The sequence below is a fragment of the Vidua chalybeata genome, chromosome 1 (assembly GCF_026979565.1).
Source record: "Vidua chalybeata isolate OUT-0048 chromosome 1, bVidCha1 merged haplotype, whole genome shotgun sequence".
NCBI lineage: Eukaryota > Metazoa > Chordata > Aves > Passeriformes > Viduidae > Vidua > Vidua chalybeata.
The window spans coordinates 23,952,953-23,965,775 of record NC_071530.1 but is presented as its reverse complement, the minus strand read 5'-3'; the positions used below and the strand labels follow the sequence as shown (position 1 = coordinate 23,965,775).

General features: G+C 40.3%; 1 protein-coding gene across 1 annotated transcript in view; it reads left to right on the top strand.

Moving 5' to 3' along the window:
* CALCR (calcitonin receptor) overlaps positions 1-12,823 on the top strand; it is a 153,199-nt gene that overhangs the window by 79,965 nt on the left and 60,411 nt on the right. The window contains exon 2 of the mRNA XM_053959429.1: positions 6,226-6,313. Coding sequence (XP_053815404.1) covers positions 6,266-6,313 — 48 coding nt within the window. The 5' untranslated portion in view covers positions 6,226-6,265. The remainder of the gene's footprint in view (positions 1-6,225; positions 6,314-12,823) is intronic.

The window sequence follows — 12,823 nt, the reverse complement described above, 5'->3', positions numbered from 1 at the left end:
CTGGACACTTGACTAGAGGCTGTAAGGAGACCCATCTCTGCCTGACACTGATGGTCACCATTTTTTGGCATATGCAAAATAACTGAGGAGCAATCACGATTTCTATTGGAAGTACCAGGAGATCCTGGTGCCACTTAAACCATTTCAAGACTATTGTAGACTGATGGCTAGAGAATGTGCTGGGGAAATAGGAGGGACTGGCTCTACTACCATCTCAGGGATGGTGATTAAACTCCTGGCATTCCCTCTCCTGATGGGGTTATAACTACAATTCTGGTCTGCACAAGACCTGGGATTGTAGAAGGGTGATGTACGGCTCACTCCTGACCCAAAGCAGTAGCCTAAATTAGGAACCCAGGGGTAAAATATCCCACTGGGAGTGAGGGGATCATTTTAATACTTTCCTCAAAACTATCTGCATGTTTGGCTACACACACTGACCTGCAACCTCCTCCCTGGATCCAAAATCCTTAAGCACGCAGCAGCAGGATCTGCTGGCTTGCCTATGCCTTGCTCAGTGGTGTCTGCCTAGTGTTTCCTAGTCCAGTGTTAATGCAGGAAGAGCAGGTTGGTGCCTTCTGTGCTGAGTGCCAAGGCACTCCCCAGGAAGGTCTTTCTAAATAAGAGAACATAGTTTTCTTTTTTGTGGTTTGAGGTGTGTACCCAGCTAGTCACCCTGAGAAAGCTGCATGGGGTGGAAAAGAAGCTCCCAAAGAAACTTGCAGCCTAGTAGGAAGGTTGCAAGTGAAGTTTCAAAAATTCTGAGTATAATAAACAGACTTAGAAAGAGATTTTTGCATTATACTTCTGTGCTTAGCCACAACTCCTCAAATTCCCATTTTTAAAACCATTTTGAAAACCATTTCTTTATCTAAAGGTATGTCAGCAGTATTGTGAAAGATGGCACTGCAGATTTACCAGAGCAGAATAATTAAAGAAGTTTTTTCCAGTCTTCCTTTTTCTTTCTTTCTTTCTTTCTTTCTTTTCTTTCTTTCTTTCTTTCTTTTCTTTCTTTCTTTCTTTCTTTCTTTCTTTCTTTCTTTCTTTCTTTCTTTCTTTCTTTCTTTCTTTCTTTCTTTCTTTCTTTCTTTCTTTCTTTCTTTCTTTCTTTCTTTCTTTCTTTCTTTCTTTCTTTCTTTCTTTCTTTCTTTCTTTCTTTCTTTCTCATTCTTTCTTTCTCTTTCTTTCTTTCCCTTTTTCTCTTTCTTTCTTTCTTTCTTTCTTTCTCATTCTGCCTTTCTCTTTCTACCTTTTTCTTTCATTCTTTCATTCTTTCATTCTTTCTTTCTTTCTTTCTTTCTTTCTCGTTCTTTCTTTCTATCTCGTTCTTTCTCTTTCTTTCTTTCTATTTCTTTCTTTCTCGTTCTTTCTTTCTTTCTTTCTTTCTTTCTTTCTTTCTTTCTTTCTTTCTTTCTCATTCTTTATTTCTCATTCTATCTTTCTTTCTCTTTCTTTCTTGTTCCTTCTTTCTCTTTCTTTCTTTCTTTCTTTCTTTCTTTCTTTCTTTCTCTTTCTTTCTTTCTTTCTTTCTTTTTTTTCTTCAGAACATGGCAGAGAATTATTGCTCTTCTTCCTTCTTTTAAATCTTCCTCTTACACCATTCTTTCTGACTAAATCTATTTCCTTTGTTGGCCTTGTGCAAATTGCTGTTCAGGGAGGGTTGTCCCATTTTCTGGATAACCGAATGGTAATTGTACAGTACAGTACTGCAGCTGTAGACAACTGAACAGAGACAAATGAGATGTCATTACTGAGTAGAATGCTGTGTTCATCCTCAGATAAGTTTCAGGTATAATCCCAAGGTGTCAGTGATACCACTATTGTAGCTGAAGCAGGAGAAATACCTTAGCTCACAATGAGCTACATAAATGCTACTTTTGCAAACAAAGAACAATATTCTAGTTTAAATAACAGTCAGGGATGTCATATGTAACTATTATAAGCAACTGGTGCAGAATAATTAATACAATTATGGAAAAGTAGTGAGCTTTAGCAATGTTTTTATGATTAATCCCTAAATATGGATATTCTAAAATTGAAATGCATGCAGCACGTTATGCTAACTTAACACTGAATAAGTATGTTGTTGGACTTAGGGAAAAAGGCTAAATATTATAGGAACAGGAATCAGCATAGCACCTAAAACCTGCTTGGGAACTCCAGCAAAGGAAACAAATTTTGGTGTAATTTTATACTGTATTATATTGCCATAATAATCATATAAGCTCCCATGATCCCAAGAACTATCAGTACATTATCTATAATTCCTGTTGTTTATGGTCATAAGCATCATCTCAGGAAAAGCTCAAGCATATCTGAAAACATCTGCAATACCTGTTCTTAAAACAGCTTGAAATATTATTGTTTCTCCATCTGTAATTGTAAAAAAGAAAATAAATTCAATATCCCATTTAAATAGATTTTAAAATTGTACAGCTGAAAATTAATTTCCTGATCTCTTCATAGTGTGGCCCTATAGTGTGGCTGTGGAGTTAGCACAAGTCAGGTGGTCCTGAGGAGCCAGAAGAAGGCATGGAGAAAAGCTTCCTGTGGGTACTGCCATGGAAGCCTGTTGCATCCCGGGTTTGGGTTCAGATTAGGGGTTCTGATCTATGTTAGCTAGCCAAGTTCTGTGTACCCCTGTGCACCCCCCGTGTTCCCCCTCCCTGCGGTGGTTCGCTCCAGGCTGCCTGCTATTGGAGCTTCCCCCCATCACTCCTGTAACCACTCCCTGTCTCGTCCCGAGAATTCGGTGTCTGTCACCCCAATCCCGCGACCTCGTCCGCCCCGGAGCCCAGGGTCCACCCCTGTCGCGTCCCCGTTGGACACCGTGGTCCACGTCATCGCCACAGCACCTGTCCCCATTGGGCAGGAGGGGGTTCCTGCTCCCCTCGCCCCACCCCTGATAAAACCCTGTGCCTCCCTGGTCCCGTGGCCATTTTCCCCACGCGGGCGCTGGGAGCGCGGGTCGCGGTCTCTCCGCCACAGCTCACTGTGGCCATTAAAGCCTTTCAGCCTCTCTCGTGGGTGAATTGGACATTCCTTCGCATCTTTGCCAATGTCCCTCACGCGTGGTGGTAGAAAGCCCGGCCAGCCCACCTCCCAGAGCGCTTGCCGGGAACAAGCGGCAAACCCAGTCTCAGAGGAAAGCAGTGCTGCTCCACACGCCGGAGCTGCCTGGAGCCGGGAGAAACATCGGAGAGCCGCAAGTGGCGCAGAGAGCCACAGAAGCTCATGTGTGCTTGAGTCATGGTGTGAGCACACACTGGGGAGCATACTCATTTCTGGTTCCACCCTCTGTCCCTGGTAGCACAGCTGCAGTGCTCTTGGCTGTCCAGCCTTCCTTCAGCTGCAGGCATGCTGCCCATGGGCTGTAGTGTCCATGTCAAAAGGTGAACGTTCTAACACGAAATACCCAAAACAGCTGGCACTTGAGCCTACTGCTTCATACATCCCAGCTTGTCTGGCATGTCACACCTGAACCTGGATCACTGGAGATGAAGTCAGAGCCATGGAGGTGTTGGTTTGTTCCTCTGTCTGGAGGCTGACAGGATCCATCTCCTGGGGTTCCCCATGTGTGAATCTTTCTGCCTCCCTGTTGTTTCTGCCCTGCCCATTGACCAACATTTTGTATTTGCATGTATTTTTTACTTTCAATGAGATCATTATCCTTGATCCAGTACTGATGCCAGCTTAAGTGTGCTGAAGTGTTATGGGCCAGTCTTATAATTGAAGTAGAAAAAAAACTCTTCTTAGCCAGGGGCTATATAGTTTGATAGCTAAAATATTGTTGTTCAACTATTCTTGAAAATTTTGCCAGTGGAAAAGATTTCTGTGAAAAAGACAAAAAAGGTGCTGGATTTTATCTGGCATGTCAGCCATACCTATGGTTACAGCTGGCTAAAATAAAAATGACTAGAAATAAACAGACTAGCTAGGATTCAGCGTAGGAAATAATTCTTACTCATTTACTGATATATAGTATCATATGGTGCAGTCATTTTAGTTAACACAAGGGGAAATAATGTGTTAAATATTTTACAGATTGCTTTTTTAAAAATTAGGAGAGACAGGAGAAATAAACATTTTAAATGGCTCTTTCAGTACACAATAACAAATGTTCACAAAATCTCACAAGGTTAAGATTTACCTGCATCTACAGCTGTAACCCAGCCTGGTGCTGCAGGCACTCTTGGCACAAAGTGCAAGAAAAGCAGACATATAGCAGATAAATTCAGCTGATTTTGAACTTGATTATGCTTTCTAGGTCACAGTATTGTGTTAATCTCTCTGTCATTGGAAGAAACTGTTCTGTATTTTAAAGCTGTTGACAGTTTGTAAGGCAAAGTGCTCCCTTTGCCAACTTGATACTAAATCCCTACATATGCAGCAGAAGTGATGATGCTAACAAGAAAAGAGGCACCTACTAGACTGGCTTTACACCACACTGCAGAGCACTTTGCAGTACAGTGAATAACTGGATGAACACCATGCTCGTGTTTGTACTCACTGTACAGCTGTCCAAGAGCCATTGTTTATATGTTCTTCATTAATCTTTATTGTCAGTTTGAAGCAATACAGACTGCAGGGAAGAGGCTGGAAAATATGCCGACAATTCCAGGCATTTTTCTCTGATCTAGATGTCCAGTTTTTGCTTCAATTGAGTTGTCTACCATGAATAATCAAATGCAAGTTTGTGGCCCACAGTGTAACTACATATCATTTGCATCTTGCATTACTTCTGGCACAGCAGAATGGTTCTGGGAAGATTCAGATAGTAATAAGACTACTTCCTATTAGAGACAAATCATCTAAGCCCTCTTTGCCATCACTTTATGCTTTATGTAATCTCAGTCACACCTGACTGCAACATTTGCTACATGACTGGATCACATGTGCTACATTTAAGTGGAAGTGCCAAACCTTTATCACATTTTGACATTATGCATTTCTGCTTTAGATGAAGACAGTATTTCATTTCCCCTCTGAAAATGAGTGCCCTTCCAGACCATTTAAAGATGAGAAAAGCTGTTACAATTCTGTTGCTGAGACAAATGTTACACAAGTTATTGTGTTATTCACTGCATGTCAACTAGACTAAGCATCCAAGACCCCGTGCCTTTTTCTCATTAAATTCATGGGTTTCAAACATGTAGGGTGCTCACAGGATTGTTAGTCCAGGTAAAAAACACCTAACTTCTAGTTTTTAAGCTGTCTGAAAAATGAAGGTGTGTGAGTGCTCACTGTGCACTCACAGACTGAAGATGATCACAGCCACATGTGCTGTGTTGCTCAGCACATACACCACGAGTGGTCTGTGAGACACCCGAAGGCACAATGTGTTTTGACAAAGGCTGCATTTCTCACTTTAATAGAGAACTCACATTTATGTAAAACTTAAAATGATATGTTAATGCAAAGAGCTCCACTTGCTTGAACTCCCACAACTGTGAAGCAATAAGATTATACCTGGATATTTTTTCCAGATAGGCTGGATATGTGTTGATGTAGGAAAAACCCAGAAAGCCAAAAAGTTGCTGATCCAGTTCCCTTCAAACCTGTGAAGTCGTGTCCGTGCTCTGCCTCCCCAGTACTTGGTGCTGAAGCAGTCATGCTCCATGGCCTGAGGCTTACACTGCTGTTTGTCTATCCACAGCGCTGCCACCCAGCTGCATTATGGAGCGTGCAATCCCACCGTGTTGTTCCCAGTTTCTCTTTTCCTGCCACATGGGCTTGTTCACCTAGCTAGAGATTACTCAAACTCTGGCTTTCCCTAGCCTCATAAACATGTCTTTTGAGCTGCTATAACACTTATTTGCAAACTGGATCTTTCTGGGTTTTGTAAGTCAGGTTTAAAATATCCAGATTGTTCATAGGTCTGCAGCTCTATATTAGGTTAGAAGCAGCTGAAAAAGGACAACCAAGGTAACCTCAGCTGACAAAGACACAGGGTTTAACACAGATCTGCTGCTGGTGACCCAGTAACATGGAGCTGTACCCCATACCATCTGTACTCACGACCAGAGATCCACAGAGGAGACTAAATTTAAAGTGTACCAATGTCCAATTAGACCAAACTTGAGCACATGTAAGGCTGGGGTGCTCAAAAAACCATGCACACAGAGTCTAGACTAAGTCGAAAAATATGCTCATACACAAAGACAAGGAATTTATCATAAAAGGAAAAGTCCAATAATGTTTTTATTTTTGTTGTTTAATTCCCAGAAGGGTCATCTACAGCGTGTCTCTCCAAGAAGACTCCACAATGAAAAAAACAACCCAGAGTTACTTCTTACTCATCATCCTTCTAACTGTAAGTACAAGAAAACTGAACTGCTCACGACACCTGCTGCATTTAAACTTGTGGTGATGTTGAGAAAAATGAGCACCAAGTTATACTTGTTATACTCCACAGGTGAAGGAAAAGTTTCCTTACTAATAAATTTCAAAAGAAGATTAATAAGGTTATCTAATAAAGTTTGAACTTGAAAGCATTGTTTCTTGGTGAGACAGAACTGCAAGTCTGAAGAGGGTTATGCATATGACTTTTCATTTCTGTGTTTTACAGGCTACAGCATATCATGGGAATATGTGTGTTTGAAAACTGCCCTTAATGTTGTTCTGTGAAACAAACTGAGTTAAGTAGTGATGGATTTTCCCTGTTTAGAGTTGATCTGCTATTAGCAAAGCAACCAAAATGAAAAATAATCTTATAAATCTATTTATTAGTTCAAATGTTATTTTCAACTGTTTCATATCAACATTACATTTATTTTAATGTATGCAACATTGTTGAGCAATTGTGTTTCTAAACATGTAGTAAATTAATTTCTGCCTGATTAAATACCTCTCATATAAATTGAATCCTTTTGCTGATCTCTACTTGTGAAAACTCAAATTATTATTGATCATCATAAAAACATAGACATTACAGGCAGCCAGAATTGAGAATACTGCCCAGAGCCTAAGTTACAGAATGATCAGCATATATCTGAATGATGCTGCTGGGAGCAAGCACCTCACTACCCTGATGTGGTACAAGTAATTTGCATGATGTCTGCCACCTTATTCCCCATCTAACTCTAGCTCTGTGCTCCTGAAGAAAACTTTCTTCTTCTTCTTCTTCTTGTGTTTTCTTGGTTAGCTTCTCCTGCTTCTCTAGTTCTCATCTTCTTCTTTAACATCTGAATGTGAAATATCTCTGTGCATCTCCTCATCAAATCCCATGCTCTAGAAGCAAAAGTAACCTCTGCTTTATTTTGTCATGCAAGAACTGTGCCTACAGATGGCCCTGGAAATGAGGATTGATGAAGTAGTTTTTCCCACATACACCAAATAGCATATTTTCACATGCTGTAGAAAATATGTTGGAGACCATAAGCAACTGCTCTACCAGGTTTACTTACTGAGTTGTACCTCTCCTCTCAGCCTAGCAGAGTTTGTCTACAATGCTGTTTGCCACTTAAATTTATATAGATAAAAAGGAAAGTAGAGAACAGTAAGAGAATGATGTATAGAAGGAGATAAAAAGAAAACAATTAAATTAGATCATGGAGAATCCAGGAGAACAGCAAACACATTATTTCAATAAAATATTGAATTCATGATTCAGGATTAGGACCCTTTATCAAAGAAGAGCTAAAGAGATGGAGAAATAATTGAAGAGAGTTAATACATTTCTGCTAACTTGGTCCCAAAAAAAATTGTCCAGAAGTAGTTAATGATTTGAGGAATGATCTCCATGCGTGATATACCCTGAGGTATATTAGAGTATTCTGGCATTTGTGACCATTTGGGTAGGCTGCTCTACCTATCCTACAAGGGTGCATGTGACAATGCACTGGCTATGAAATCACCCATCGTCAGAGATGTCTGTAACAAAGAGCCTGATAGAGACCAGCTTTCTTCTGGTTTGAATCCCATCTGATCTGCATAGCCTGATAGGGGTCTTGACAAAGAACAGCAATTCTTCCTATAAAAAGCCAATGCCAAATGAAGAAATAGATCCAGCTTATTTTGCTCCCAGTCAAGTGACAGGACTGTAAATATTCTGATAACCAAAATTGTTAACAGCACTTCTGAGCACTTGAGGTGCTTTGACCTACAGTATGGGATTGTAGGTCAGACCTGGAGCACTGATCCTTGCCCTGTTGTCCCCAGATCTTTTAAATCTCTCACCCATGAGAACATGTGTGCAATGTTAGATCTTGTGCTCATTCCTGTAGCACCCCAGGGATAGGATTTCTTTTAAAAACTCTTCAGTGAGATCTGCATCTGCATTCATTTTAAATATTTTGCACCAAAGAGCACTTCATATTCTGACCTCAATGGATAACTTAACTTACATTTTCATGCTTCCAATGTCTGTGTGCCTTCCTTCCCCACTGCAGTGGGCATACTGTGCTCTACTTTGACATCTCTTGGCTTTTAATTTCGCTTTTGGTAGGGAAGAAGCCACAGTCACAGAAGTAGACCATGAACAAGCCTTTCTTTCCTTCATGAAACTTATCCAGAATACTGCTGTGAGACCAAATATGAAAAATATTTTGCCTCAGTCATTTTTCCAAAAACTTCCCCATCTGCAGATGGTAGAAGCCATTCATTTTTTGCATTTTATTTCTTGTTTGTAATGAGTAAAGGGTGTCTCTCTTTCAAAAAGGCTCTGTTGGTTCTTCAAATCACTCCTTTGTTCCAAGAACTGTGAGACATGTCAGCCACTATCTGAGACTGAGGAAAATACAGTAATTAAGGTGATTTGTGAAACAGACAGGAGTCATCTCCCATCCCTCTCCTCTACCCACCCCACAAGACACCCTTTAGATCTCCCTTCTTTGATGACTTTCATGGTTTTCTGTCATTCTGTCATTTGTGACCTGCACTCACAGTTGGTCATTGCGAGCTGTTGCAAAGCAGCACAACCTTTTGAGGTCCTTGTTGTCTCCTCTGGGCTCCAGGCTCTCTGTGTTGTTTGGCCCACTGTAGGTGCTGGTGGTTCCCCTGTGGTGGTCACCCCTATTGAGCAGGGGAGACTTTTGCCTGAAATCTCTTTTCTTAGTGTAGCTGTGATTCCCTAACACAGTCTCAGAGCTGGAGCATGCCCTGCCCTCTATACAGGTAGTGCTTTGCAGAAGACTTCCTCAGACTCTTCTCATATCTCCCCTTCAATTTTTTGTCACAGACCAAATTACTTACTTGGTGTGCACAGACACTTCCTTCCCACCACCTCCTTTAGACTTGTCACCAAGGGCTTTTGGTACCTTCTGATAAAAACCATCTCTTTTATGCATGTAATTTTTTGCATTGAATTGATATCACTTCCATGGACAGATCCATAATAACCCGTCTTTGCCAAAAAAACCCTGAAGTTCCAAAACCTAATTTAGAAATACAAGCAACTCCTACAATCCATCAACTCTTTGATGGATTCCCTTGTTTTTGGATGCAGGATAATGCATCTATATAGTCATCTACTATAAAAGGGGAATTCCACTAGAAAATTTAATTGTTCATTATGTCATAGTTCACTTTATACTGATGCTCTCTAGTTTTTTGCAATTATTGAGAGCCACAGAATGTGACTGAGATTTGTTTCCTCAAGTACGTGAGCCCTGGTATGCTGGAGCAATTAGTTCATGTCCTCAGTGCACATTTCTCTTCACAAGAAAGATGGAGCATCAGCACAGTGTGCCCAGCAGCAGCAAACTTCTGAAAATGAGGAAGAAGTTTTGGGTCACTTTCCTGTGTGACTGATCAGTTTTTCAGGACACTGACAGAAGAGATTTCTATTCTCTACTTTATTTTGTCAAGTAAGAACTGTGCCTACAAATGGCACAGGAAATGAGGATTGATGAAGTAGTTTTTCCCACATACACCAATTTTGTGTCCTGAGCCAACCACAATATGCATAGTAAGGACTAAACAGATGCTGCAGCTGAAGACCACACTATTTTCAATTAGGCCCACTAGACCAATATTCTATTTTGAAATAAATTAATTTTGAGTGAAAAACAAATTGTGCACATTCACTGAGTCCAAATCTGTTAAATTGTTACCAAGCTTCAATCACAAAGATATGCAGAGTCTGGTACTTCTTTCCAACACCTGAAAGACTCGTGAATAATTCCTGTTCACAAAACATCGAAAATTAATTATATGAAAACCTAAATGTAATTTTCAGTAACTGCATAAATTGGTGTATTTTGGAATACAGCTGTGGTGGGGTAGGTTCAAGCCTCCAGAACCATTAGTCAAGCACGTGCCACTGTGATGGGGGAGCTGCCCATGGTGCACCTGTTTGATCCCCACAGCTGGGAGGGCAACACGCACTGGTGGAGTGGTATGACCACAAACTCCGCTGGGCTCCTGCTCCTGCTCAGCTCAGTGGCTCTCAGTGTGCATCTCTGAAACCCACGCCTGTGCAGGTACTGTGAGAACAAGCCTTTTCCTGCTTAGACAGCATCTCTTCCAGCATCTGGTCCAGAGCAGATCTCCCATGGGCCAGAAGAGCTGCTGAAGATCTGTCACCACCTGCTTTGTCTCGCTTCTTCTGAGCCTTCTTGCTGTCTAGCACCTCTGGCAGCCCAGGGTCTTCCTCAGCCTTGGATGGTGAGATCCTCCTGGGTCTCATCACCTTAGACCATGCCTTTGGAAGCTGCTGTTCTGCATGTACACTTCCCTGTGTAACTATTTATGGGCTGCTTCATGCTGTAAGTATGTGTATTCAGAAGTTCTGAACCTGTTCTCACACAAGGGAAGCTCTGGAAAGCAAACTGCTGATATTTTACATGGCAAGAATTAGTGTGAGAATTTGGGAGTCAAGCTGCTCATCATTTCCCAAGGAATAGGAATGCTGTATTCTGTTCTATTCACCCAGTTTCAGGGATGATCAGGACATTTTGACTACATCTTGGCTTTTTTAAAAAACAAGGCTGTTGCTATGCAGTTGATTGCAGCAAAGAGGCCTCTCACAAGAGGATAATCAGGGCTGCAAGAAAATATCCATGAAGTATTCTGGATTAGCCCACAGTTTTTATCAGGCTAAAATGAAAGTGAAGCTTCTTCTGTAAGCAAATCTTGTAGAAATGGAAAAGAATTGTAAGATTTGTAACTTGCTTTTCATTACAACAACCTTGTCTTCATCTACTGTACCTGATAATCTCATGCTTGTATAAACAGCTGCCAAAATCTGCCATGTTAGTCATATGGGATCTCACTGAGATAATTACCATCCTGCTCCAACAGAGGTAGAGTATGGGAAAATTGTATGGGAAAATTCTAACATTCAGTGATTAAGTAAAATATGTCATGTTGTAGTATTTCCCCAAAGAAATTGCCTGCTGCTTCCTAGCACACTTCTGATGCATAGAGATGATTATGTTTACTGAATATCGTATGCTAATGACCTTTCTAAGGTATCACAATTGTTTTCTTATCTGTCCCAACGCTAACAGTTGTGAAAAGTAGTTCAAACATAATCAAAGTATGAGAAGGACTCTGCAACTCATCTAAATCATGCTGAGCTCTTGCTCTAAAATGTGATGTATTGAAGAATAGGAGTTCAGCGATCCACAAAGAGATGACTGCACGCAGCAGTTTTAAAAGAATTTTACCAAGTGAATGTTTGAGCTGTCGAAATCAATAAAAAACAGTTAAAGCATCCAGAATTTCTGCTAGTCTGAGCTCACCAATAATTGTTGCTAAATTACTATATTTAGTGGAAGAGGCAGAGAAAAAAAGACAGCTACAAATGCCTTCTTTTCCTAAATGTCATGTACAGTTAGTGTCCTGCAAGCTCCCTGGTGGCAGAAGAAAAATATTTGGGGATGCTTGTTCATCATGTCCAATATTTTGTGGGGAAGAAAAAGTGAAAGACTTATGCTTACTTTATCTGGATTGTCCCTTGCAGAAACGGGCACAGCCTGGCACAGGTTTACAGCAGTTTCTCTTACAGAAACCAAGGCACTGTATAGTTTAATAATGAAGCCAAATTGCTTTCTCAGAATCCTTTATTCATTCTAGGTATAAAGTGAACTTCAGCATTCCCAGCAGCCTGTTATTTCTCTTTGTAATGATAATTCACTTTCTTATGTCAGTCATTTGTCACGTGGTGGCTTGGTGGTCGTATGTATGACGTCATTTACTTGGACTTTTAGGAGTGACATCATATGTACGGCTGCTAAACTGCTGCATGGGACATCACTTAAAGTGTTTTCTTCTGAAGAATTCAGTGCATTTTTAAGCAATGATGACATTGATTACTGTGAATTATTTATTTCTCCTTAATAAAGAATGTTTATAAATGAATGAGGCATTCCTTTATTGTATAAACATCATCTATATTTCCACCTGAAGTAGCTGATGAATGGATGGGAAGGCTTTTTAATGTGCAGTAATGGAGTCTGAAAATTTAAAATTTATTCCATATTTTATAGGTTCAATATTTTTAAGTAGTTGCCAGGCAAAGATTAATTGACCTTGGCTTTTTTGGTGGTACAAATGTATCTTTTAAGTTTTAATTTCTAAAATACATTGACATAACAATTAAAACATTGTAGCAGAGATGAGTCAAAATCATAAATTCCACAAGAGCTTATACAAACGCTGATACACAGATAGATATTCATGGGACATTCCCAACCTCTCCCATTAATATGATAAAGACTAAACTTTCTCTCCCATGTAGCCATATCCAAGCTCCTGCTATTTCTGAAAAGAGAATAATGACACAGAGATGTCTTCCTGCCCCATTTGCCTTTTTCTGACTGCTACAGTAAGAAGTGAGGAAGACTAAAACAAATAATAACATCTGACATTACAAATTGTA